At 31.5% G+C, this 27,875-nt stretch overlaps 1 protein-coding gene and 1 non-coding gene across 6 annotated transcripts in view; one reads left to right on the plus strand and one right to left on the minus strand.

Moving 5' to 3' along the window:
* The first annotated feature begins 591 nt into the window (after positions 1-591).
* On the plus strand, positions 592-662 carry Trnag-gcc (transfer RNA glycine (anticodon GCC)). The gene has a single exon. It is a non-coding gene; the product is annotated as a tRNA-Gly (tRNA).
* Positions 663-4,186: 3,524 nt separating this feature from the next.
* Positions 4,187-27,875, minus strand: part of LOC132729327 (disheveled-associated activator of morphogenesis 1-like) — a 67,364-nt gene continuing 43,675 nt past the window's right edge. For all 5 annotated transcript variants that reach the window (XM_060715067.1, XM_060715068.1, XM_060715069.1 and 2 more), the window contains 18 exons: positions 27,652-27,762; positions 27,215-27,318; positions 26,657-26,723; positions 25,698-25,815; positions 25,172-25,304; positions 24,476-24,725; positions 23,768-23,975; positions 22,287-22,396; positions 21,948-21,992; positions 21,199-21,456; positions 19,624-19,730; positions 17,080-17,168; positions 16,316-16,530; positions 12,357-12,418; positions 11,910-12,102; positions 11,163-11,333; positions 10,695-10,788; positions 4,187-7,127 (listed from right to left, as the gene is read on the minus strand). In XM_060715067.1, the coding sequence (XP_060571050.1) occupies positions 7,000-7,127; positions 10,695-10,788; positions 11,163-11,333; positions 11,910-12,102; positions 12,357-12,418; positions 16,316-16,530; positions 17,080-17,168; positions 19,624-19,730; positions 21,199-21,456; positions 21,948-21,992; positions 22,287-22,396; positions 23,768-23,975; positions 24,476-24,725; positions 25,172-25,304; positions 25,698-25,815; positions 26,657-26,723; positions 27,215-27,318; positions 27,652-27,762 (2,463 nt within the window). In that variant the 3' untranslated portion in view covers positions 4,187-6,999. The remainder of the gene's footprint in view (positions 7,128-10,694; positions 10,789-11,162; positions 11,334-11,909; positions 12,103-12,356; positions 12,419-16,315; positions 16,531-17,079; positions 17,169-19,623; positions 19,731-21,198; positions 21,457-21,947; positions 21,993-22,286; positions 22,397-23,767; positions 23,976-24,475; positions 24,726-25,171; positions 25,305-25,697; positions 25,816-26,656; positions 26,724-27,214; positions 27,319-27,651; positions 27,763-27,875) is intronic.

Genomic DNA, 27,875 nt, shown 5'->3' on the forward strand with positions numbered 1-27,875 from the left:
TTTAGATGTTTTGTTGAAGATATAAACAGATGGCCCCTCTAGTATACTGGAATAAAAGACTGATAATTTGATAGGCTTACAAGATAATTCAGTTGATAAGTGTTCCATAATAGAATCTTATCTTCGTCAATATCTAAACCAATGAATTGTCCCTGAAAACAAGTATATACAATAGGTATTTAATTTCAACGTAATATGGCTTAAGTCACCCTTTCTTCACTCCTGTGTTTAAATTAAGTAATTATATACACTAGTCATTCATTGTAATTTACTACTATAATTGTAGCGTACGCTCATCTCTGACCCAGCTTTAAAGTATTAATAAATTAAATACAAAACTCTTATTATGTCTAATAGACAGTTGATAATAGTTACAATCTTATCTGTCAAATCTCTTTATTTTCAAAGTCACGCCTATTACAACTTGTTAACGATTTTTTTTAAATTGCGTGTCAAATTTAAAGGGACTTTTTACAGGTATCATATCATCATTAAACAGGGAAACCTACATGTTGCAAAAAAATAAATAATTACAATTACGATTTTTATAAACTTAATACTCACAATTTACTTTCTCTCATATTTTCGTAAGCATCGGTGGTTCAGTGGTAGAATGCTCGCCTGCCACGCGGGCGGCCCGGGTTCGATTCCCGGCCGATGCATCTTTTTTTATTGTATAAATTTTCTTCCTGTAATTTTTTTTATTTTGAGCGCTGGAAACATTTTTGAATTATAAAGAAACGAACATATGCACCTATTTTTCAACAAACTAGGTCATGAGACAAAAGTTTCAATACTTCTGTAACCACACTATTCTCTGTCAGTTTAAAACGATTTGATCTAATAAAGATTTACTGACAGATAAACATGCATGACATAATAAATATGACAAACAAATGAATAGCGGGGTTGTCAACCTCTTCATGAGATCATTTCTCCTTTAAATACCCGATTGAAGGGCGGTATTAATCTAGTAGCAGTAAATCAAACATTTATTTAATTATTGCATGACTCAATTATGCCTCTAGCTACATGTCATGTTTCATCTAGAGCTTGTAATCGGTCCAGTTGTTTGTACTAAATGAAATGCTTAGCTGGGAATCGTGTTAGGGCGATGACCGTTTTATCCTTATCAAATAATTCTTCAGGGCAATGCAACCTTTCCCTTCGTATGCTTTATTTTTACATTGTAGAATTGTATTTACTAAGGTGTGCTTAATATTGCATTTGAAGGGTGGAATTAATTCACTTATTTCATTAAATCTCTAATGAATTTGTAAGTAATTAATGTCTTCCAACAAAATTGATTGTATTTCACTGTATTTCACCTTTTCCCCGTCAGTCATGCTATTTGTTGAGATGTAGACTCTTTAAGATCAAATCATATTCTTGTCTTGTAGAATGAAACCATAAATCAAACATACGTAAACGTCATGCAGCATAACCCAACCCTCACAACCCCATCCTCACCTCAGAGGACTTTTACTCCTAGTTAAATGCCCGATCCTTCGGAAACGGAGATGGTAACATTTTCCTTAATGCATCACACTGAAACGTAGCTTATTGTACGCCAAGATGAAACGACTGGATGGACCCGAAGTTGAGGTGACAAGCGGATGATAATACTTGGTTCTTCTTATAATTCTCTGGTGCATTATATGGACATCATATATTAGTACATGTATATCATATCAACTAAGACAAAAAGTAACAACGTCCATACTTTATTACGTTCATTCGCAACAACTCATCCTTACGAATCATGACGGAAATGGCCGGACAGTTGCTATGGATATATATAGAATGAAATGAGTATGCCCCATGAGTCACCAACTACCCGTTGTGGCCGTATGCGATCACCACCCAGCAACACCCATCTTAGTCATGTCATCCTGATCATATCATCTTTCACTTCCTTGAAGACGAACTTTCTTTTAAAGCAACATTTTTTTCTCAATGTTTTCTATTAGTACTGTATATAGCAAACATTCGGAAAACTATTATTGTACAAGTGTGCTACTTCTAGTACATAAAAAATTATTTTCATTCACATTTTTTTTATTGTTAAGTGCGTACATTCACCTTTATGGTTTTATAAAAAAGGCGTTTGCGACTATTTACCAATATACTAGTATTGATACACAATACACATAACATAACAATAGAAGTAAAGTAAATGCTGGGAAGAAATAGCCGCCTGGAGATGTTCCAAAAACCACAATAGGTATTCAATGGTCATCGACACTGGTCCGTGTATCAATTATTACGCTCCGCAAAATAAACAAATTATTAATTGTACCCCGATGAACAATTTCATTGCGTTTTATTAGTAATATTTTTATATTTGTATTATTTGAACTGCCCACGCGTTGATCATTATCATAATTTTTGTTTGCACAATAATATAAGGACCACAAGTTAGTCATTTCTTTTTCATTTGTTTCCTTATCACATCGATACGTAAATTATATTCAGTTTTAATACCGTGGAATATTTTTAAATGCGTTTAGAGAAGTTAGAAAGAAAAAGGTTGTTCCCTTTTATTTTAGTTGTTTTTGTTAAAAAGTTTCACACGCTCTTTTACTTACCATGGAATTTGATCACTGAATAAACTGTTTCTTGAAAAAAAATCAATCAAAATTTATCGATATTTAATGTTAAGTTCATCGATCAACATCAAAGAGAAAAAATAATTTTCTTAAATAATAATGAAACTCACAAATCATGCCTTGCTGAAATTCAATTCTATGAGAAATTTTGAATTATCAGTAAAATCTAAACGTCCTGACAGATGCCAGTTATTTACCAAATGAACTTAAGAAGTATCCTTTTTTATAAAAAATGAAAAGAAAACAATAAAATCAATCAGACGGCAAAAAAATCACTTTGTAAAATAAACTGCAGGTGTTTTGTCATAATACAAAATGTAAACGAATTAATAGGATCTCATTGATGGCTGAGCTTATGTATGGCCCTACAGCGTTTGAAAGGGACACCTGATATTTTCATTTCTTCGGCAATGTCGTGTGAAAATCGAATTAAATCAATTTCACGATTTGAAATGTGATACTATCAAACCGTTAAGGAGGTTGCATTTATATCAAGTACGATCAACGGCAGCATTAAAGATGCTTCTTAAAAAGAAGTTGAAAACTTTAACCCTCCTACCGTATTCAATGGCAATAAAATTGTAATTAAACGCTCGTGTTATTAAGCAAACTTAAATTGTAATCGACAATTTCTATGGATAAAAGTGTTGCAACAGAATCGAAATAGATTCACATTTAAACAAATTGCTTGAAATACTGCATGAAAAACACGATAAATTCATGACTCGAAACTTATATCATAGAATTTGTTTTGAGCAAACCAGATCATAATGCCATCTTCTAAAATTCGAAAATATCCTGTCTTTTTTTTGTGGGGTTGGGGTTGGGGAAATTGTTGGGAATGGTATTTTCAAATATCAGCTTTCCTGATTAAGAGCCCATCAGTGAAACAGACATCGAAGTTGAACCATGTCCGTAACATTGTTTGATAGCTCCCTCACGTGGAAGAATCCAGTCAGGAAATTTCACCGTCATTTTCTTATGTCATTTCAAATTCATAAAGAGAAAAAATCGCAGATAATGAATGTCATAGTTTTAAGCATGGCGTTGATATCTTGTTGGACAGAAGCAGAATGTCTTGTCAATATTATATCAATACCACTTCCCACACTTATTCGTTTGGTCATGCCTTATTTGTTTGGAATATATTTTTAAGTTTTATTTAATCAGAGTAACCGTTTTATGCATACTGTAAAAATATTGTTAACTGTTAATCTCTCCATATCCGTTATGCAAAAACTTGCTTCTGTTCAAGGTAATTGGACAGACAAAAATTAATTATAAATATCCAGGACACTGCCTCTATACATAGGTTAATGATCTATAGAACATACATGACAACTATCTCATGAAAACATTCTTACATAACAGCTGGCTGCCAGCAAATTGCAAAAAAATATCTCTAATTGTCCATCATAAATGTTGCCTTGACACTTCTTTTTTCTGAAGAACGTAATACGTACGTAATACGTTTATTTCTTTATTTAAGTCTCATCGTACATGGACTGTCGGTACTAGGGGAGATCACCATTGCGTTTGACGTTTGGTATGTGGTGTTAAAAGTACATAACAAAATACATTATAAACATAGTTTTATTCAAAATGGAATAGTAGAAAATAAATAGGAACAATACAAAACGTGACAGTTCACACAATATATCTACTAAGATACATGTACATCATATAATACATGGGGAATATACTGAACAATTCATATAACTGAATTATACAAGTTTATAAACAGAATACAAGTCTCTTTAGAAATTACTACACTGTTGTATACTGCTTTACAAGATTTTTTCTCTCAAAATTTACAGAATCATGGGTCTATATTGACTTCCAGCATTCAATATCAAACATCCTATTCTATATGATATTGAACTAAAGTCAGCGAAGAATGAAGTGTAACAAAAGTCACCACCTAGTAGGTTAAAATAACTTATTTTTCTCTACAAGTTTCAATCATAACAATGATCAGGAAAAATGTGATATTGGTTTAAACTTTCATCAACTAAATGACATTTTTTTTGGACAAAATCACTAGAAATAGTCAGTCATCAACTGTACAGAATATAACATTTTTACAACATTGGTTTTCATAATGGAAGAAGAAAGTAAAGGCCATTTTCAGTCAATTTAAAGCATTTTATTCAATTTTTATAAAAATAAATGTTTAAGTTACCAGTAGTGATCACTGAATCTCTAAATTGTAAACTAAATCAATATAAATTTATATAATAATTTAAAGACATATCTAACAGCATTTCTGTCATACCACAGATTTATAGTAATATAAATCTGTGGTCATGCACAGCTTTTATTATTACATTCTACTGGTGTTGCTTATTTGTCACTTTAACATATTTTTAATGTCAGGTCTGCAAATATTCTATGCTATTTAAGGAACAAACAAATCTTTGCAAACAATTAAAAAGCCATATTTTTTCATTTATACAGATTGAATTTCCTATTGTATACAAATTGTTTCCATGTTTATACATGTACATGTTTATATATATAATTGTTTGTATACCCAAGAAGTAATTCCGTCTAATTGTACAAAATATACAAATATATTACATTTTACAAATTTATATATGTACATACAGCCCTATAGTGTAAACATACATAATTCTATCATTCTTAAAACATTAATGCCAGGCATATAAAGAGAGTTAAACACCTTAACTTTCTTTTTTCTTTTCATTGCATAAATGCAATAGTACTAACAGGGAACTAAGACATGTCAATCAAATCACAGGTAAAGGGAGATAATTACAGTAATAAAAGAATTCATCCCATTTTAGTGAAAATTTGATCTACATACATAACTTTAAATGTTGATAAAGAAAATTCATTTATGTTATTGTATTTGTTTGGTAATTATTTCAAAATATGTTTTAAAGGAAAAAATAAATGGCATCTTTTGAAGCATTATGGATAGAGTTGTGATTGTGGGATAATTCATTATTATTTCATATTACTTATAATGAAAACTCTCATTAACTAAACTACAACTGAAAACTGTCAACATGAAAAATAAAATGATGTTGTTGGTTTGAAAAAAGAAAAAGCATACAGAAAACATGTACCTATATAAAATATTGCACCAAAGGAAAGTAATAACACACAAGATTATAATCTCAATGAAAGACTCTGTAACAAACATAAAACTACAAAATAAAATAGGCAGCTAGACTTGCCACACATTTCCACTAACAACTACAATAAAACTTACAATATATCACACAACCAGTCATTGATTGACTAACTGTGTATCAACTTAATTTATCTCTTATTCCACAAAATTATTGTTTCATTCTAAGAAAAAACAAAACAAACAAAAAAGCCAAAAACAAAAATAATATTTTTTTGCAGATCTTCAAATATGGCTGACATAAAATCTTTTGATGCAGTTATGATAAATGTATAAGTATTTTAAGGACATCCTTGTTAAAAATACAAAAGGGTACAGTCCAAGGGAGATAATCAAATGATATGTGTTCAAATACAACTGCATACATAACAACGAAAAAGAAACTATTCCTTATTTTAAAAAAGGTCACACTGTTCAATATACAAGTATATAAAATACAAACAATGCATGCATGCAAGCATTCAAATATTTCATCAACTAAATTGTTTTGAGGATTTATAACTTAATATTATAAGATGTTGTTTTTTTATAGATCGAAAGACAATGCAACATTTACCAATGATTCAAATAAAACCTAAGTTAATCAACCCAAGTTAATCAATACAGAAATAGAAATATTTTAGCAATATCTTTATTGCCATATTAAGGTTGTTGTCAATTGACATCTGTTACATTTAGTTGACAACTGAAATCAATTTTTTTTCTCCTGTACAAACAAAGTGCACTAACATTTAGCAAAGTCATGATCGAAATTAATTCAAATACTGAAAAAAACAACAAAAAACGATGATAAATGATTTAGCTCCACATCTATACTGAAAAAGGAGAAAAATAAATTCTTCTTCTTAGCAAAGAATGAGCACCTAAGTTACCTTACTTTGTATTCTTAATTGTAAGTGTTACTAACACACTTAGCATGCTTCTATTGCCGAAATATGAATCAGAACACTGTCTTGGCTTGAAGACAAAAGTGGATACGGCTAAAACTTCATTGTTATAGCAGCTTGAAGTGAATTCTTCATTACTAAGAAATTGTGGTAGATAAAACTTCATTTGTAGATTTCAATTCATAATCCTTAATTGTACACTAGATCAAGTCTCTGAATTATCTGCAACCTTATGACAAAATGTTTACTTGTTCAAATTACCGAGTAAAATATTTTTTGTTCACACTTGGTCCCTGCAGGCTAGCTACCTTGTATCATCAATAATTTTGTGTCCAAACTTTTAACATCAATTCACGCGCTCTCTTGATGTATTAACTTGTGCCGAGATTCTTTTACGATTTCGTTTCATTTTGGCAAGATCGTCTCCAAATATATCTCCTGTTCTAAGTGCAGACACAAGATCATCAAACTCTCCTGAAAGTATAAACAAGGCAATGAGTGATCAGCTTTTGTTACCAGTATAAAGCCAGGCCAGCCTGTACATCCATATAGGCTCTACAATTCTGGATGACTATCTTTAGATTTACATCTTGGTATCCCTAGAATTGATAATGGACAGTCCCAAAAGTGGAAGCTGGACAAGTCAATTTAAATAATTCTGCAGATAATGGATTCAACCCCTGGAATGCTATGGAATCCTGTAATTAAATTTTCAACTGGAATCATGAATGTTCCAAACTGCACTAGCCAGATTGGCTGGTAAACATTAAATGTTGAAATATCAAAAATGAAATATTTACGTTTTATTGGACATATAGCTGATTCTAATTTCTATAAATAAATGGAGTAACATATGTAACATAAACTGACACAAGTGTAAAAAGGTAGCAAGATGAATGTGATGTAATGACTGAACTTTTTCCCTCATTCTATTTGAGTGAATTATTCTTAACAAAATGTTTGTTCTTTGGTACAAAATAATGGGACCAGAGTTAAACAAATCACTAATTTATAAAATAGGTAACCAATAAGATTCAACTGTACATTTCAACTCCCATTACCACTTCAAAAAACACCTTTAAATGTATTAAATTTAAATGAAAATTGCATTAAAACATGATCATTTAATTGCATTAAAACAAAATCATGATTTAGAGATATGAAACTGTTTGCAAGAAGACGTTGAAATTATATTTATAATTCTGCCTTTTCCCATTTTATTTTCTATTCAGTTATAATCAAGGATTATGTAAGTTTGTAAAGTTGGATCAAAGGTTCATCTCATCCCAGCTGTTAGTTAGCTAGATTTTGCTCCATTAAAATACATATTATGTATACATGTATGTTTTTTTTTAGTTTCTCCCAAACTAGCTCAAATAAGTTTTTAGTTTGCTTTTATGATGAGTGCAAGTGTTGAGAATTATGTAAATGTATTATATAAGTTTTAAAAAAGAGAACCCTATTGGGTAAGGGGTCCAATTACAATGTGTTAATGGATTCTCCTATGTTGGATTATATTTTAGTAGTAAGCTATCGATGCAAAAGATGGCTGAGAACAATGCTAATAAAGCTAAGAGAGTTTTAGTCTCCTTATTATCTTCATTGAATCATTTAATGCCTATGTCAAAAAATGTATTTTTTAAGTTGTTTGATGCTAAAATTGTCCCCATTCTTTTGTATGGATCAGAAATTTGGGGTCTTGAATATATGTATAATATTGAAAAAATACAGTTGTATGCATGTAAACGATATATGAATGCACCCCTACGTTCTTGTAATGCTGTAATTGTTGGTGACTGTGGAAGATACCCAATGCATATTTTAAGTAGTATACGCTGTATTAAATTTTGGCTAAGAGTTCTTTCTATGCAAGATTATAGATATGTCAAAAAATGTTACCATATGTTGTTGTATTATGACAGTATTGGATATAGAAATTGGGCTTCTAATGTTAAATTGTTTTTATATAGAAATGGTTTTGGTTATATTTGGGAACAGCAGCATGTTTCAAATATAAAGTTATTTTCAAAACAGCTCGATTTAAGGCTTAAAGATCAGTATCTACAAGATTGGTCTGCTGAATGTCATTCAAATGCTAAACTTACTTCTTATATTAATTATAAATCAGTGTTTGAGTATGAAAATTACCTTGATATTGTTGACATCAAGAAATTTAGGAATGCTTTAGTAAGTCTTCGGTCATCATCACACCCTTTAATGATTGAAAAAGGGAGACACGTAGGTATTGATAGAAATCAAAGATTTTGTTTCTTTTGTGAAGACCAGATTGAAAATGAATTTCATTTTATTTTAGTTTGTTCAACTTATAGTCATCTAAGAGAAAATTATATTAACAAAAAATATTATAATAATCCAACTTTGAACAAATTTCATGTATTAATGTCATCCAGAAAAGAACAGACAATAAAATGTTTAGCTATGTTTATTTATTATGCTCTAAAGCTGAGGTCGTCATTATTGCAGTGTTAACATGTTGATTAATTTTAATTTTTATGTCAATTGATTATAGCAAAAATCTAGATTATCTAGATTTAATACTTGAAGGTAATCTCCCTTATTTAAGGGCATATTTGAATTAATACAACCTTGTTCCTGTTTTTTCTTGTTTTTCGTTTCTTCAAGATGCAGGAACAGGCAAATTAAATAGTCACTCTTTATATTTTCGTTTTTATAAAACTACTTATATACCTGTTTATATTTGTAAATATGTTGATTACTGTAGATTTTCATCGTATTTGTGATTTTGTGTTATAATATGTAAATATGTTTTGTGTTTATTGTGATTTACAAGTCTTGCTTGTTATGTTAATAACTGTAAATTTTCACTTTTTTTTGTGATTTTGTATTATAATATGTAATTATGTTTTATGTTTATTGTGATGTATGGGCTGGTGGCCTGAATCATCTTAATAAAGAATTGAATTGAATTGAATTGAATTGAATTGGTCACAAGTTTAATCTACACTGGGACAGAGTTTATATTATACCTCAGAACCACCTCATTCTCACAAATAGTGTGTCCGTGTTTACTTACATAACTGTCTTTATATAACTTAACTCCCTCACTCCTTGTAAATAAACTAAAACAGTTACCAAGGAAATATTTTATGACATTAGATTGATTGAGAGACCTATGATTGAGATTTTGATTGTTGAAAATCAAATAGTCATTGGGGGAAAAATGTGCCATGCCAAAAATTCAAGGACACAAATCCCAATATCCAAGCACTTACAAGTTTTCACTCTTCATAATTTTGTGGGTGGAAAATGTGAGTAATAGGGGTTATAATAATGTTAATGAGTATCTATCCTGACCTATACAAGTTGAGAAGTAAGTCAGGAAATTAGAACATACATGTATCATCTGTAAATGTGTTACCAAAGACAGGTTGACATAGGCAACTGAAATGTCTAGAAACAATTTATGGTTGTTTGAACTTTCATCATTTATTCCCACCTGTCACCTACTTACTTATATTACTTGAATCAATCATGTGAAAATAGTAAATTTAAAAGTTAATGATTAAACAATAAACCTAGACAGGGCGACATATTATCTTGATTAGTAAGCTTTTCTTTATTTGATTTATCTATAGTTTTACAGACAGTTTTATTTTTTATTATTTTTCTAAGTTAGCTTATCCTTTCTATATATAGCTGTTTAATACAATGCCATCATCCAAATGAACCAAGTTTGTCATTTATAGTATAGCATCTAATGTATTATATATATTTAAAATGATGTCTCTACTCTTGAAAGAATGGTAACTTTTGAAGGGAAAATCAGATTTGTTTAATAAGATAATCCTGGTAGGATATCTTCCCAATCTCAAGTCTTCTTGTCACCATGTGACCAAACAAACACACATGAACATTTATATTCTACAATTTGAATGCATTTGTGTAAAAAAGTCATGTTTCTGATATATCTTAATGTACAGATTTCACTATGGTATAATTACTATAAGTATACCGCTCAATGGCTAAAAAAATAGCAACATGATAATCAATATACCGTACCTTTTGGAGCAGTTCCATTGACAACCTGACCATTACTGTCTGTTGTTAATGTAGAACCTTTCTTCATAGCTCTATGTTCTCTTTCCTTCTTCAGCTGTATAACATAATAACATGGTGTATAAATACATATAAAGAAAATTATCATGATATTATTGAGTTTTATATTTGTGAACACTTTAAACATTATTCTAAAAATATATGTCTAAGGTGAAATGGATGGTAAAAAGAGTGCTGAAACTGAGCCCGTAGATTTAATGCCATATTAATTCATTTCTCCTTCTGATCTTAAATATTAACACAAAAACAATCACCAGGTTTACACCTGAATCATTTGCTATTCAAAATTATGGTAGAGGTATATTATGTACGTCGTATGAATATATACATAATATACAAGGATGTCATGGCAGTTTTCCCGTGCATCTGGTACAAGTATGTCTATAAGAGAAAAATACCAAACAAACATACTTTTTCTTCAAGTTGAACTCTCTTTTCTTCTTCTTCCTTTTGTTTCTTTATTTTCTCATTTTCCAGTTTAGCATCTTTCATTGAAGCTAGGAAAGTATCAAATATTCCGAAAAACTCATCAGGCTGTGAACTACCCTCAGATATGCCAAAATTCTTCTGGCACAACTCAAACTGGAAATAGAAGAAATCAAATATTACTTTTACAATATTTTTTAAGAGTGGTACTGAATGAATTCAGATGAGAACAAAAGCATGAAATTAATGAAGGATTTAAAAACCATTTTCTATGTTTCTTTTTTTATTTTAAGAGTATCTGTCAACTGACAAAGATTATTATCCAAAAAGTGTTGGAGAGTTTTCATCAGATTCAGCAGTAGAGGATATATTGAGTGCTGTCTTAGCTTAACCCTGTTGAAACCAGAAGTGGTTTGCCTTTGTATATCCAGGCAGTCTGACTAGGCTCTATAATGTTAATTTTCTAAAATTGATAATGGGCAATGTCAAAAATGGAAGCTGAATTCTGTATGAGAATTCTAGCAGGTAAATGACAACTCATGCCCATCATGATGCTGTAGAAACACAATCATGTTTTCACCATGAAGCTGCTAAATGAGGACCTTAGACATAATGTACTAGTATTTAGTTAAATCTTCAAATAGAACATACTGAATAAAATGCTTGGTGATTAAACAAGCATATATGTCTCGTTGCCAGTTATGTTGCCTTTTTTTAATATATCAATTTCACCTTTTGCTTCATTTCAGTATAAGTTTCCTCTACTTCCGAAAAGTTGTATGAAGCAACGGTTGCAAATTGGGTCATCACAGTAACAAATCTGTCCCCATGTAATTGAGGCTGATTCTGGAAATAGGTCAATTCTTTCTCTATCTCTTTCAGTCCAGTACGTAATGTGCCAAGTTCTTTGTCAAGTTCCGAAAAACTGCAATGCAAAAGGTAAAATATATTATTTCTAAAAAATATTTCTACAGTTTTTATCAATATTTGAAATACTTCAGGAAAATAGACCTATTCACTAAAATCCTTTAAAAAACAAAACATACAATAATTATGCATTTGAAATACTGTTTGCAGAATAAACTAGTTTAAAACACTTGCTTAAATCAATCAAAGAACTTGTAGAATTAATTACAGAATTGTTACCAAGAAAACAGAAAATTAAAAAAAAAATCTTACTTGACTTTAGAAGCAGCATGTACCAAACTGAGATCTTGTTCAATTTTTGTTACATCAGGAAACTGAAATAAAATTATAAATGATGTAATGAATTTGTATAACTTTGAAAATATTTCATCTAGTACTAAATGAAATAAAATTACTTTCCTGAGGAGCAATTTCTCCACGGATCTTGATAACTTTCAATGAAATACTTTTAATTTATGCATTATTTGCTTGGTCAAATAATATTAACCATTAGACAGCTGTCATGTCTACACATGTGACCAGTGCTGACAAATCCATGCCATCTGCACTGTTCTCTTTTCAGTCAGTACATATTTTGATTTTTTTCCGAAAAAAAAAATGAATGGTTTTGTCCAGACTGAAAGATGGGACATGTCCATTTACGAAATTTAGTATAGTAAGCGTTAATAGCAGCCTACAAAATCACAATTCAAAAGGACACAAAACTTATGTTAAGTAAACAGCAGGTATAGAATTAATAAAATAATGCATATTATGCTTCAATTATGTTTTGGGCTAACTTGTCTTAAGAATTATCTGACAACAGACAATTAAGTAGACATTTATATTTATAATCTGTATTCATATTAACCATCAATATCATTTGTATTTATTTACCAGTCAACTACTAGTTTACATAGGAACATTAAATCCAAGCACATAAGGCGCTGAATTTGTTTGGGTCTCAGAATGTCATAAAGGTGAAGGTTGTGAGATTATAAACCAATTTGTTTTTGTATAGTGCCACCAATGCTTTCCAATGTTATAACTGTAGTAAATTGGCTATAAGACTAATTGAAACACTGATAGTCAATTCAATGTTTATTTGACTTAAAAAATTTTTTTTTAAAAAAATGAGTTGCCTCAACTGGGATTTGAACTCCAGACCTCTCGATTCATAAGCGAGCGTGCAAACCCCTCAGCCACGGTGAAGTTATGTGTTAATGGCCTGAAGAAAACCATATTATTCTAAATTAGGGTTTGTAACTCTTATTATTTTGACGCTAAACCTGTTGTTTAACACAGATGTAAATAATCATGGAGCTTACTGTAAGCATGTATATCTATAAAGAATGAAACAATATTAGAAATCTTCTACCATTCGGGAACTACTTTGCTTGTAAAATTAATGCGCCTGTCATTTGACAATCTTTACGCATTGATCTCCCCTGAATTTTTCGGCGTTAGTGTACATATAAAGGGAAGTAACCGCTTCAAAAAAGAGGACTACTTTAGGCATCTGCATAAACAGCATTAGGCTCTGAAATTTCGCTACCATTATTTGTTTGGTCTGACGACCCAAACAAATAACAAGAGCTGTCCGTAAGACAGCGCGCTCGACTTTTTTATTGCTTGCCAATAAAAAAAGTTTTTGCAGTAAAAGGCAATACAAGAATCTCTGTATTTTTAAAGTGAACTAGTTGTTTGATACCCTTGAATATTACAGCAATGTTTATATGACATAATTTATGGTAAAGTGAACAAGTGGATAGGAATGAATTTTTTTTAGATTTTTTAAGTTTTTTAGTGCTTGCCTATAATACAAAACATTGACAGTTAAGGGCCATAATTCAAATAAAATCTTTGACAGAATTACCTTCTCCTGGACATGTTTGGGAATCATGATTGTAAACAAGTATTCCAACTTTCAAATTAATATCTCAAACAGTTCAGTCAAAAAGTGGACTGGTACTAAAAACTTAACCAAGATTCTAAGTCGATAAAAGGCCTTAATTTTTAAAACAAATCCTTGACAGAGTTACCTTCTCTTGCGTACAGATGGGGTAATGATGTGAAATAGCATTAAAAGTTTCAAAGCAATATCTCAAAGGGTTAAGGCAATAAGTGGATTTTACCCATATTCAATGTATTTTCTAAGTCAAAAAGGGGCATAATTCTGTCAAAAACCTTGACAGAGTTATGTCCTCTTGTCTGTTGATGAAGGTCGTGATGGTAAACAAGTATGGTCAGTTTCAAAGCAATACCTCCAATGGTTTTGAAATAAAGTGAGGTGGTACAAAAAACTTAACCAAGCTCAATACACTTTCTAAGTCAAAAAAAGGGCCATAATTCTGTCAAAAACCTTGACAGAGTTATGTACTCTTGTCTGTAGATGGAGGTTATGATGGTGAACAAGTATGGTAAGTTTCAAAGCCATACTTGTAATACTTCTGAAATAAAGTGGGGTGGTACGAAAAACTTAACCAAGGTGTGACGCCAACGCCGACGCCGACGCCGGGGCGAGTAGGATAGCTCCCCTTTTCATAGAAAAGTCGAGCTAAAAATGCCTACCCTTTGATTGAGTTACATTGCCTTCACATACATATTAACACCATTTACAGTAAGTTCAATATGGCTGTTAACAATAATCACTTATTACCTCATGACTTCTGGATGCTAAATTGCCTATACTTTTAAGGACCCTCTATATTTCCTACTGTTTCAACAGTATATATAAACTCCTTATATTCATTACATATTATTTGTCTCTTTATGAATTTCTACTTGTTTGTACTTGCTGTATTTCTTGTGAAGGCTTTGACAAAAGTGGGGGATAGATGGCAGACTGACTGTTACAAAACTATGTAACTTTACTTAGATACTTTTTTATTCCAGTAAAAACAAATCTTATTGAAATGTTAGGCAATTGCAGTGTTACCTATAGTGCAGTGACATCAATTTGAGTGAGAAATTAGAGCAAAGGTCATTGATTTCACACAGATTGTCCCACTAACATAATGGCACAAAACAGAGATACAAAAAGTACATTAATATTATAAGATATTTCATAAATGTCAAGAATTTACACAAAGCATAATTATGTCACGATCATAAAACATTAAAATCTTAATCAATATTATCTTATCTTATCAACGAAACATGCTGTATTTTTAATGGAATTTGTAACATTTTAACATTTAATCTTTTCTTTCATCTAAAGAAAAATTAGATATTGTCTACAGACCACCATGACTGGAATGTTGTTTATTATATCTCATGTCCTTCATACATGTATATGATAAAAGCTGACATTATTTCTAGCAAAAGGTTCACTGAAATGAGCCACATGCAAGAAATTGAACCTAATTAAATATTATTCTAAGAAAAGATAAAAATAGTAATAATGTAGGACTTTGATTGGAATGCTTTTGAAACCTAAATGTTGCTCAACAAAAAAATCTTCTCAAATCATTTTAATTCTATTTGTTTTCTTCAATCTATGGTTACTGTTTGTAAATCAAGCTTTTGAAAGCAGATATTTTTTAATTACACTGATTTTGTTCACAGTAAACCTCACAGATTTTAAAAAACAAAAATATAAATGTTTCTAGTAAAAAGTAGGGTACTTGGTCAGAGTGTACATATTTAGGTTCTTGAATCGTCAATGTAAAATAGAGGATACCTTCACATACCTTTACCCTATCTAAGTATCTTTACTGGCAACATGACTGTGTGGTTAATGTGTTGGTCTAGCAATCTAAGAAGCAATAGCCACATGGGTTTAAACCTGAGCAAGAAACTTGATACTCATTGCTCAGTACTGGTAAGTTCGAGGAACAAATCCGAGTGTGTGTCTATATATAAGCTTATAGCTTCCTTCATGATTGAACATAAATTATATTCTGTATGAACCAAATGTATTATTGGATGTCTTTCAATCTGGACAAAGCCATAAATAATGTTTAGGTAAAATTGAAAATATGTACTGACTGAATAGTGAACAGTGCAGACCATGATCAGATAGCATGGATAGATAGATAGATGTACGGGCTGATCTTTTTCTGCACTGGTCACAGGAGTAGAATCAGCTGCCATCAACAGTCTAAGAGATAATAAATAGATCTAAGCAAAACTTTCAATTTCATCCTCATTAAATTCTATTCCTTTAACTAGTGACCATTTAATGTCATGAAATTGTTGTAATATTGTTTAGATATAGTGTAGTAATTTACCCTTTTCTCTACAGTTTCCACGAGGTAATGTAAGAGTGTCACTTGTTTATTTACTCCAGATTTTGTGTCAACCATATTGTTCAAGCTGATAATAGCAAAGCCTCGTGCATTTCCCCTCTGACCACGATTCATGTAGTTACCAAGTGCCAGCACTAATTCTAACAGTTTTTTTACTCGCCTACTTCTCATCAATTGTTTTGATCCTTCAAACACAGCTGTAATGATAAATTAATTAAATAGTTATACCATTGTATACTGAATTTCATATTTTTCTAACACGAATGGTTATTTAATGTATACACTGTTAATACATAAAACTGCTTTGCTAATGCATGAAAAAAGTTTGTATTAAGCTCTTCCCATTATTTCTTATATTGGTGGCCGATGTCATTGAATTCAAACCACTTGCCGCTCTTTGATGTTGGTTTTAGTTGTGCAAGCAGCTTTGCAGTCTTTCATGTGAGGAAGCTATTCAGCTACCTTAGGGAATGACGGTGGTTCTACTTAATTGCCAGTTTGTGCCTTAAAAAATGCACAGAGATGCACCTGAGGTCTTACTGCACCAGTAAAGCTGGAAAGTCGACATATGACCTAAACTGTGTTGGTGCAACATAAAATCCAATCAAAACTATCAATACAAACAAAAACAATCCCTTCAATGGAAAAGCACAATCTGAGACTTTTTATTAAAACATATATATGAGCTATCAAGATATTGATTCATTTTGAAATATATAATATTTCAACATATACAGAAATCCTACCCTCAATTCTGGGTTTCACATCTGACATTCTGTCCTGGTACTTTTTCTTGAAATATAGAGCTCTTACTCTTTGCTCATAGTGTGATATTCTACAGGGAAAAACAAAACAAAAATGTTGTCAAATGTGCATTATTACAATATATTTTTGTTAAAACTTTTTCTGACTTTTTTGTCCTTGTAAAATCATTTTTCATAACAAAAGTTAGTTTTGGTTAAGAAGTTCTGCTTTCATACATGCAGACAAAGTCCTGCCAGGAGTGTTGGTGTCTATATATCAGCTAATTTCACACACTGCTTGTTGATCATTGAAATTTTCATAACATAATTTTCAAACAATTCAGAAACTTTCTTATATTTTTTATACAATACAAACAACTATTCTGCAGATAAAAGTATGGTGATAAGATAATAAGTCATGGCCACCAGATAAAACTAGAACTATCACTAAATGTGATTAATACCCCCACAAGTCTGCTTCGGAAATGAGAATGTTACTAGTAACAGAATACCTTGTAAAAGAATTGAAACATAGAGTTATGGTTGTGGGCAATTAAAGATAATTGTGGTTCATGTATGTTGCATTTCCTTTCAATGTGGTTGGCCATTGGTGAAGTTTAACTGAATTACTCTGTAATAAGTCCAGAAAGACAAAGAAAAAGAACAAAGGGCAATAACTCTATAAATACTGAAGATAGAGTTATAGTTCTTGTGCACTGCACTTCCTCTTATTGTGCTTGACCATTGTATAAAGTTGTTTTGAATTCCAACCAGTACGTTTTAAGTTATGCTCTGGACAAGGAAAAGTATCAAAGGGCAGTAGCTCTGTATTTTGTCAAAATGGAGTTATGGCTCTTGTGCACTGCACTTCCTTTGAATGTCCTTGACAACTGTATGAAGTTGTACTGAATTCCAAACAGTAGTTTTCAAGTATGCTCTGGACAAGGAAAAGTAACAAAGGGCAATAACTCTGTAATTAGTCAAGATGGAGTTATGGTTCTTGTGCACTGCACTTCCCCTTATTGTGCTTGACCATTGTATGAAGTTGTTTTGAATTCCAACCAGTAGTTTTCAAGTCATGCTCTGGACAAGGAAAAGTAACAAAGGGCAGTAACTCTGTAATTAGTCAAGATGGAGTTATGGTTCTTATGCACTGCACTTCCTCTCAATGTGCTTGACCATTGTATGAAGTTATAATAAATTCCAACAATAAGTCTTCAAGTTATGGTCCGGACAAAAGAAAGCAATGGAAAAGTAACAAAGGGCAATAACTCTGTAATTAGTCAAGATAGAGTTATGGTTCTTGTGCACTGCACTTCCCCTCATTGCGCTTGACCATTGTATGAAGTTGTTTTGAACTCAACCAGTAGTTTTAAAGTCATGCTCTGGACAAGGAAAAGAAACAAAGGGCAGTAACTCTGTAATAAGTCAAAATGGAGTTATGGTTCTTGTGCACTGCACTTCCTCTCAATGTGCTGGACCATTGTATGAAGTTATAATGAATTCCAACAATTAATCTTCAAGTTATGGTCCGGACAAAAGAAAGCAATGGAAAAGTAATAAAGGAAATAACTCTGTAAATACTTTAGATAGAGTTATGGTTCTTATGCACTGCACTTTCCTCTCAATGTCCTTGACCATTGTATGTGGTTATATTGAATTCCAACCATTAGTCTTCAAGTTATGCTCCGGACAAAAAAAAGAAGGCAATTGAAAAGCAACAAAGGGCAATAACTCTGTAATTACTTTAGATAAAGTTATGGTTCTTGTGCACAACACTTCCCCTTATTGTGTTTGACAATCGTATGAAGTTGTTTTGAATTCCAACCAGTAGTTTTCAAGTTATGCCCCAGACAAGGAAAAGTAACAAAGGGCAATAACTCTGTAATTAGTCAAGATAGAGTTATGGTTCTTGTGCACTGCACTTCCTCTCAATGTGCTTGACCATTGTATGTAGTTATATTGAACTCCAACCATTAGTTTTCAAGTTATGCTCCGGACAAGGAAAATGCAACAGACAAAAAAAAAGCAATGGAAAAGCAACAAAGGGCAATAACTCTGTAATTTCTTTTGATAGAGTTATGGTTCTTGTGCACTGCACTTCCCCTTATTGTGTTTGACAATTGTATGAAGTTGTTTTGAATTCCAACCAGTAGTTTTCAAGTTATGCCCCAGACAAGGAAAAGTAACAAAGGGCAATAACTCTGTAATTAGTCAAGATAGAGTTATGGTTCTTGTGCACTGCACTTCCTCTCAATGTGCTTGAGCATTGTATGTAGTTATATTGAATTCCAACCATTAGTTTTCAAGTTATGCTCCGGACAAGGAAAATGCAACGGACGTCTGGACCGACCGACCGACCGCCCGACCGACCAACCGACCGACCGACCACCGGGTGACTCCTATATACCCCCCCAAACTTCGTTTTTGGGGGTATAATAATACTGCTAATGTCACCTCTATCCCATCCTAATACAGCATTTAAATTTTTAGGGAATAGTAAACAGAAAATATTTTTCAATCAAATTATGATTAGATTATACTTACTTCCCCATTTCAAACAAAAACCTATCAGCTCTTGCCAGATTTTCTGTTTCTCCTCCCAACTCTGTAAGAAGCTGCATTTCTTCTGAGGTTGGCACATATTTTAATAACTGAAATTTGTATCAAATAAATCTGTAATATTGTAGTTCGGTATAAACAGACAAAATCTACAGTTGTTTTTGATGAGAAAACAGATTATTTCTATGTGAACATAAAGTGTATATAACAGCTTAATTCCACATAAAAAAACAACAACCATTAAAAAATCTGTAATTTTAACAACAGTTATGGCCCTTGTCCACTTAACCTAAACAAAAGCACTGCTAGGCGGAGCATTATATGCCCGAAAGTGATTTTTTTAGTAAAGATGAAGCATTTGTAAGACATGAGAATTAAATAATTTTATTACGACGGATGGACAGAAAGACACCAGGGATATGACATAATATAAGCAAATTTTTTAGGGCATATAATTAATGTACTCAATATAAGCTGTAGGTTGATAAATACTTAAGTTATTGAGCAAAAACCGTTTTCAGTGACCATGACCTTGTGACCCCAAAATCAATAGGGGTCTTCTACTTAATATTGACAATCATCCTATGAAGTTTGAACACTGTGGGCCAAATGGAACTTAAGTTTTGCTCCAGAAACCACAATTTTCAGTGTAAAGATCATTGTGACCCTGACCTTTGACCTTATGACCCCAGAATAGGGGTCTTCTACCCAATATGGACAATCATCCTATGAAGTTTAAATATTGTTGGCCAAATGGAACATAAATTATGCTTCAGAAACTGTTTTCAGTTTTAAGGTAGTGACCTTGACCTTATGATGCCAAAGTCAATAGGGGTCTTCTACTCAATACGGACAATCATCCTATAAAGTTTGAAATATTGTGGGCCAAATGGAACTTAAGTTAAGTAAAGGCAATAGTGACCTTGACCTTTGACCTTGTGACCCCAAAATCAATAGGGGTCTTCTACCCAATATGGACAATCATCCTATGAAGTTTGAATATTGTGGGTCGAATGGAACTTAAGTTATGCTCCATAAACCAAATTGCTAACGGACGGACGCCAGGAGGTTTAACATAATAAAAATGAGAAAGATAATCAGAAAAGTTTAATATAGGCATATCCATCCACAATAAACATTTATAAGGTCAACACAAATACATTTTTGTAGTAAGTACATGATTGTATGTCTATGCTCTTTAATATTAGACAAACTACAAATGAACAACATGGCCAAGTACTGATTAATTCTATGAAGTGGACTCAAGAGTGGTTCAAGTAAGTTCATAACTGAGATAAAATAGTAACATTTAAACTTATAAAAGTGCTCAAACTATTAAGATATGAGCCGGGTCACGACAAAACCAACATCATGCATTTGCGACCAGCATGGATCCAGACAAGCCTGCGCATCCGCGCAGTCTGATCAGGAGCCATGCTGTTCGCTTACCAAAATCTATAACAAGTAGAGAAACTGATAGCGAACAGCATGGATCTTGATCAGACTGTGCAAACGCACTATGTTGGTTTTGTCGTGACGCTGCTCACATATTTTCAATACCTGTTCTAACATATCCTTTGGTATATCTTCATGCTCATCCATGTTTAATACTGCTGTTTTAATCTCCTCATTGCTCACTTTTAACTTTGATAGAAGAATAGTACAGTTCTGGGCACGTCGACCATCAATCACAGAAAGTTCTTTTGTTTTTTGTGGAGTTTTCCCAGAATTCTTAGCATCATCTGTTTCATCCTGCTGCTTTTTCTGATATGCCGAGAATGTTTTCTCAAAATCTTCAAGGTCAAGTAAAGAATACAACTGAAAAAAGGTAACAAGTATGCTTAACCTTTACCAGACTTAATATCTTAAATGGACTTGTCCATCTATCAGTCTGGACAAAAATATTCATCATTTTAAGAGAAAATTTAAATTATGTATTGACTGAATAGTAAACAGTGCAGACCATGCTCAGATCACACAGATTTGGTAGCTGATCTAAGTCCGCACTGGTCACATAGGTGGTATATTCAGTTGCCACTAGAAAATAACATACATATAATGCCATACACCAAACATTTCAAACAAAAAAGAAAAAGAAACATAAAAAGTAGTGTGTAAAGAATTTGAGTGCTTTCACATTAAACTAAAGAACTTCAATTTGAGCTGTATTTTCGTTTTTTGTATTGAAAAATTAATCAGCAAAACAGTAACAAATATTAAATGTTTACATAAATATAACCATACTGTAATAATACTGCCTTGTTACTGGTCTGACAAAACATATAGAAACACTGTTTTCCTTTACTTACTTTTGTATCATCGAGATCATTCCATACAGAACCTTTGATTTTATTCTGAAACAAACATAAGGGAGGTAAATCTATAAATAACAATCAGTGAGTAACAATAAGTTATATCCCTTTGAATAGAACATTCATTTTTACATTTTACTATTTTATCTTTCTTTCTATTGCTTTGCTAAGATTTTTAAACATAGGTATCAATTTAACAAATCACTTTTTATATCAAAACAGGAAAACAAATTACCAAAATACCAACATCATAATTCAACCAAAAAGCACTGTACCAAATTTTTAAATTTACATTGTAATTTCTAAACTTTAGCAGCAGTATACATGTGTACTTACATCATCTAGTTTGGTCCAGTTAAAAGATTTAAGAGGTTGTTTTGGTTTTGGAACGTTTCTACGTTGAGCAGTTCCTGGAACACCAAACATTGATGGTGGTGGTGGGGCACCTAGAAAACACGGTATAAATATTAATCATTAATAATCAACTTGGTGAGACAAAGTATCAAAAATTTCCTACCTATTTCCAGCACAAGTGTAATGAACAGAAGTTAACAAGAAGAAATATAAGTAACTTGTTAGGTCAAACTAAATTTTGCCTATTGTAAAAATATATATTTTTGCATCATTAAAGGAACTTAAGGAATTAAAATTATTTCTAAAAAATAAATAGAGTAAGAAATACAATTTAAGTGACAAATTAACATGTAAAACACAGTTGAAGTAAATTCTAAAACTGAATTTTGATCTTGGTATACAAAAACTGAAATTGTGAAAATGTATGCAGTCCATAAATTGTACATAATATCCATGCAGGTTGTATAAGATAGAATAACAATTTTGGATTTTAAAATAAATGTAATTCAAGCATGCTAAATGGAATGTTAGTTTAAGCAAATGTTTTTATACTGATTTTAAAATAGGGTTATTAGAGGAGTTTCTTCATCTAGAACTTGTATTTGACTTGAGTGGACTTTATAACAACAGGATCTTGAGAGGCGTGGCGGTCCGGAGTGTGATTAAATGAGAAGGTCATCAAGAAACTCCAATAACAGCCCTTTTATTATATACTTTGTTTAATTCAAATTATATGTTCAACTATGATGTACTAGTAATTGGCATAATGCCAGTGACTTCATTTCACGCTCAAGTGTAATACAGCTCTTTTTCACTCAGTCATTTTTGTGCATGTAATACAATGCATTAAATGCATAAAAGTATTTACTGGTATATGATGAAGTATGATATCAAAGTCTCAAAAAATTTAAATTGAATAAAAGATTCTGTCTCTCTGCAAATATTTTCTGAAGATTAATTTATTGTCATACAGATAATTATTACAATAATGTGATTATTTATATATAATAAATGTGTGCAACTTTCTGTTACCTTGTCCTTTTTTACCATCAAGTACATCTAATACATGTATTAAACAATATTAATTAATTCTACAAACTGATCTAGTTTTAGCTTGTATAAAATAATAATTAGAAATGGTCAAGGTTTAAAACGGTAAAGGTTTAAAACGTAACTTGTCTTACCACTTCATAACTGGTTTGGACCAGCTGCTGCTTTGCTTTCTCCCCAAGACACAATGTTTTTGTAGAATGTCTAAACTTAGCCATACATTTGGAAAGGAAGTATCTTATCCTTAATGACTATTAAATCAAATGATACTGGTTTGTAGAGCTAAATTCTCATAAAGAAATAGCTACATTTACAATGACTTCATTACAGACAATTTACACAACATGAAGATTACTACATAGTTTTACACACAACTATAACTTATTTCAAAGTCAAGACGTTGTAAATCATACCTGGAGCAGGAGGTGGAGGGGGAACAAGTCCAGGTGGAGGCAGGGCCGGGGGTGGTGGAACACTACTGGTTGGTATGGGAACAGATGACATTGACTTGAGGTCAGATATCACAGAAACTGAAGATAAGCCAACTTTAGCATCATCTGGTAGACTTCCAGTTTTTACCAGATGTTGAAGCTTCATTCTTTCACCTCTCTCTGCCTCTAACTATAAATAAAATCAAAACAGACTATTAAAAGACATAAAAAACCTCCATATATAATGGACCATATTCATGTTTAAGGTAGCTATTATTTTTCTTATGAGAAAAACACTTCTGAAAAATTTTTAATTACATTTCTTTCTGTCATATTTCTTAAAGTTATATTATGCTTTTTAATCAATAACCCATGTGACTCAACAATTTTTTTTTAAATGTTCTTCAGAACTTTTGACTAAAAGAGTGGAGCAGTCTTTTTTTATTTCAGACGCTAAATTGTAAAACATTTGTCAATTTCAATTGTTTTTCTATCACCAATATTAAAGCTAATATAGCTAATTCAGTGCAACTCTGGAAAATGAGTGAATGATCACTTTATTAAATTCTTGATTTTACAAAACAAACATTTCTCCAACAGAAATAAAACCAGTCTCCTAACATCAAATATTAATTTTGTTCATTAACTTATCAATATTGAATTACTTTAGAAATTTATTCTTGCACTCACTTGAGCTTTTAATTCTTCTATATGTCTATTTAAATCATTTATATGTTGTTTAGTTTCCTGATGTCCAGCTGTCTCTTTCTCAAGCTTTGTTTTCATCTTGTTCACCGTGTCTAACAGTTCTTCCTTCTCCTGTGTACGTATCTCGGCTTCACGCTCTTTTTTCGTCAGTTTTGATTGAATCTCATCATTTGCTTTTTCAACCTCTCGTAACTTTTGTTGATATGATTTTATATCTGTCTCATTGGTAAGCCTATTTTGGGGAAAAATCATACTTTATTTTTACAAAATTTGGACATTCAAATAATGTTTACAAGAGAGTAATAATTAATCAACATGTTAAATGATTACTGTTTTCCAAACAAACTGGTTTTGTATTTGCGTTCATGTTAAATGATTGGAAAAGAAACGGGGCCAATATTTGTATGGTTAAAAGCAAGATTTACAACACAGTCATACTTTGTTCAAAACTTAATTACTGCTGCTCATTAAAACTCATTAATGTTTTATTTTCTGATTGTATAACTTAGCAGACAGCACCAAAATGACACTTTCCTAAGCCATACTATATCCTAACAAAATCTATCATGGCCATATTGAAATGAGGAAAACAAGAAGAAAACACAACATTTTAACTTGTTACAGGTAAATCAGTGCAGAATTTATTTGACAACAATTTGTTTTCTCTAGAACACTTACATTAGAATAGTTTTCTTCACATTTATTTCTAAAGTTTCATAATCGTAGTCATGACCATTTTTCTGTAGAACAACTTGTTGGACTATCTTGTCTATTAACAACCACATTCCTGTTGTATAACTTGAGTTAGCATCTACAAAAGTCATGTTGAGATAATACATAAAAGTAGCATTCACATCTACAAAGTTAACATTAGAATTTTTTGTTCTTTTTTTATTTTTGAAGCTGTGGTAAAAAATGTGTAAAAAAAGCTCTTGATTTTTATCCAGTTAATCCAACAATTAACAACACGGTCAGTACATACATGAATATGTTACATTGAAACATATTACAAATCTTTTTAAGAAAGAATTTAAAGCAAGTTTTTCATATTAACTCTAGTGATAAATATATGAATATTGTAAACATGTCATGTTAATATTATCAAGACTTTGAATGTTCTTAATACATAAAGCTTGTGTAGAATATTTCACAATATACTGTAATGTCAGTCAACATATATACCAACTTCTCTACCAATACTTACAAGGTATGAGTAGTAAATGCTGCAGTAATGACAACAAATGGGTGTAAGCTGGAGCCATGAACAACTTCTTCCGGAGGAGCTCAAACATTGTACTGGCACTTTTGGTGTCTACATGAGCCTGAATATAGAAAAGAAGCCCTAATTTCATACATGATTTGTCAGTGATTTGTGTTTTTGCTTAGGTTCTATGTAAATGTCATATAGTGACTTTTCACCTTACTGGTGGCAGTAGATCTCTTAGTGTCATTCCTTCAAATTTAAGTTGACATGTAAGTAGAACTAATAATCTTTCATAAGCTAGCTGGACAACATCTCATATGAATGAATACAAAGTCCCTAATAGGATTCAAATCCACAATATTGACAGGCAAGTATGCTTAGCTAGTGTGTCATGGATGTCCTGAATTTTCCAAATTATTATTTTAATGTGACATGCTAGAAATCAAGATCAAGTTTCATACCTAGGTACATTAAACAGACAATTTAGTTTTATTTTACCATTAAACTACTGTTAAACTGACAGATGTTCAACAAGATAAAATTTGAGCTGCAGTGTTATTTTATTGCAATTCAAAAACACACTACAATATATAAGTTTTCAAATAAAAAAAACCCAAATTCTTCCAATCTCATTAAACAACATAGATATATTTCTTTATTTGAAAATAAATTATGTTTTAGATAGTATTAATATGTCTTTACAGAATTTATGTGCACACATCAATTTCATACCCTGGAGAATTTTAAAACATTTTTTTTATGCTGTCAGTAATTTTATGCCAAGCCATTAAAGCTATGCCTTTCTAACAGTGTTAAGACATGTACAATCGTAACATTAAAAAACATTTTTTTTTATAAACTATTAAAAAAGCACTCTTCAGTATTGTTAGATGAAAACCACATGTTCATATAAAAATTTCAGATTATTAAACTTTAATGTTATACAAAGGAGTACTTACACCTTCAAATTTTTTGGCTAGCACTTTTTCATCATCATTTCTCATCATTTCAAAGAAATCTAAATGTCTGAAATATAAAAGCAATCAGAATGTATCAACCATTTCAATAAAATAACTTTGCAAAAATATAAAAATGCTGCAATAACCTAATTTGTTTGTTTATTGGGTTTTATATATGCTGATTTTAACACAATTTTAGGTCATATCTTGACTGTCAGTCCCTTTAACCGGCTTTCCTGGATAACTAAACAGTACTGTTATGGGTAATTACCAAGTTCTCTGCAAGTGGCCAATTTTCTAATCCTACATGAATTCTGAATCCGCCACGGAGACATATGACCATTTGACTCAATGACTCGGAGAAATTTTTCAAGCAATGATCTATAAAACTGTGTAGGTAAGATGAAATTTCAAAATATAGATATTCAGATTTAAACTTTAAAATCAAAGTTTACCCGAGTCAGAATGAGTCTTACATATCAATTTAAATAAGATTTCTAATACCATATCAAGACTCTATCATTTTTTGTAATTTAACTGTGATAATTATTACATTACCTGTCTAATGTAGCATTGTCATGTTTTCTGAGTTTTTCTATAACTGGTTGTATACCTAACATTAGAAACTCATATCGTAGATGTAACCGGAACTCAAGATAGTCCTGAAAAAAACAAATGTGAGACTTAAGGAGTTTAAGAAAAACCAAGTGAGATAGAAACTTTACTGTCTTTCATGTGTCTTTATTATCATTATTATACTTTTTGCAGAATTTTTAAGCTTCCAATGTTTGAAATCATATAAATATCCTGCTTATTCAGCTTGTGTAAAAAGACTAAAGACCAGCAGTTTAGAAAAACATAGGATACCAAACTTTGCATTATTTTTGGAACAGACACCAGCTTAGGCCAAACCATCAATTATACCTTTTTTGTCAAACAGATTCACAGACTTGATGTCAACCCTTTCTTAAAATACATACAAGAAATAGTATTACCTTTCCTGGCCCACATCTCAGTACAGCATTTATAAATGACATTATGGCAGTTTTCAGATTAACTTCCTCCCGATACACACCTGTACTTCTGTCAAGGTCATATACCAAACTCTGTGTAAAAAAAATATGTACAGAATTAAAAACTTTTTTGAACCTTTTCAATTAAGTCAATGAAGCTTCAACATGTGGTAAAATTTTTACTGATACCTTTATTTCTTTTAACC

Source organism: Ruditapes philippinarum, unplaced genomic scaffold, assembly GCF_026571515.1.
Source record: "Ruditapes philippinarum isolate M1 unplaced genomic scaffold, ASM2657151v2 ctg17_1_1_1_1, whole genome shotgun sequence".
Taxonomy (NCBI): Eukaryota; Metazoa; Mollusca; class Bivalvia; order Venerida; family Veneridae; genus Ruditapes; species Ruditapes philippinarum.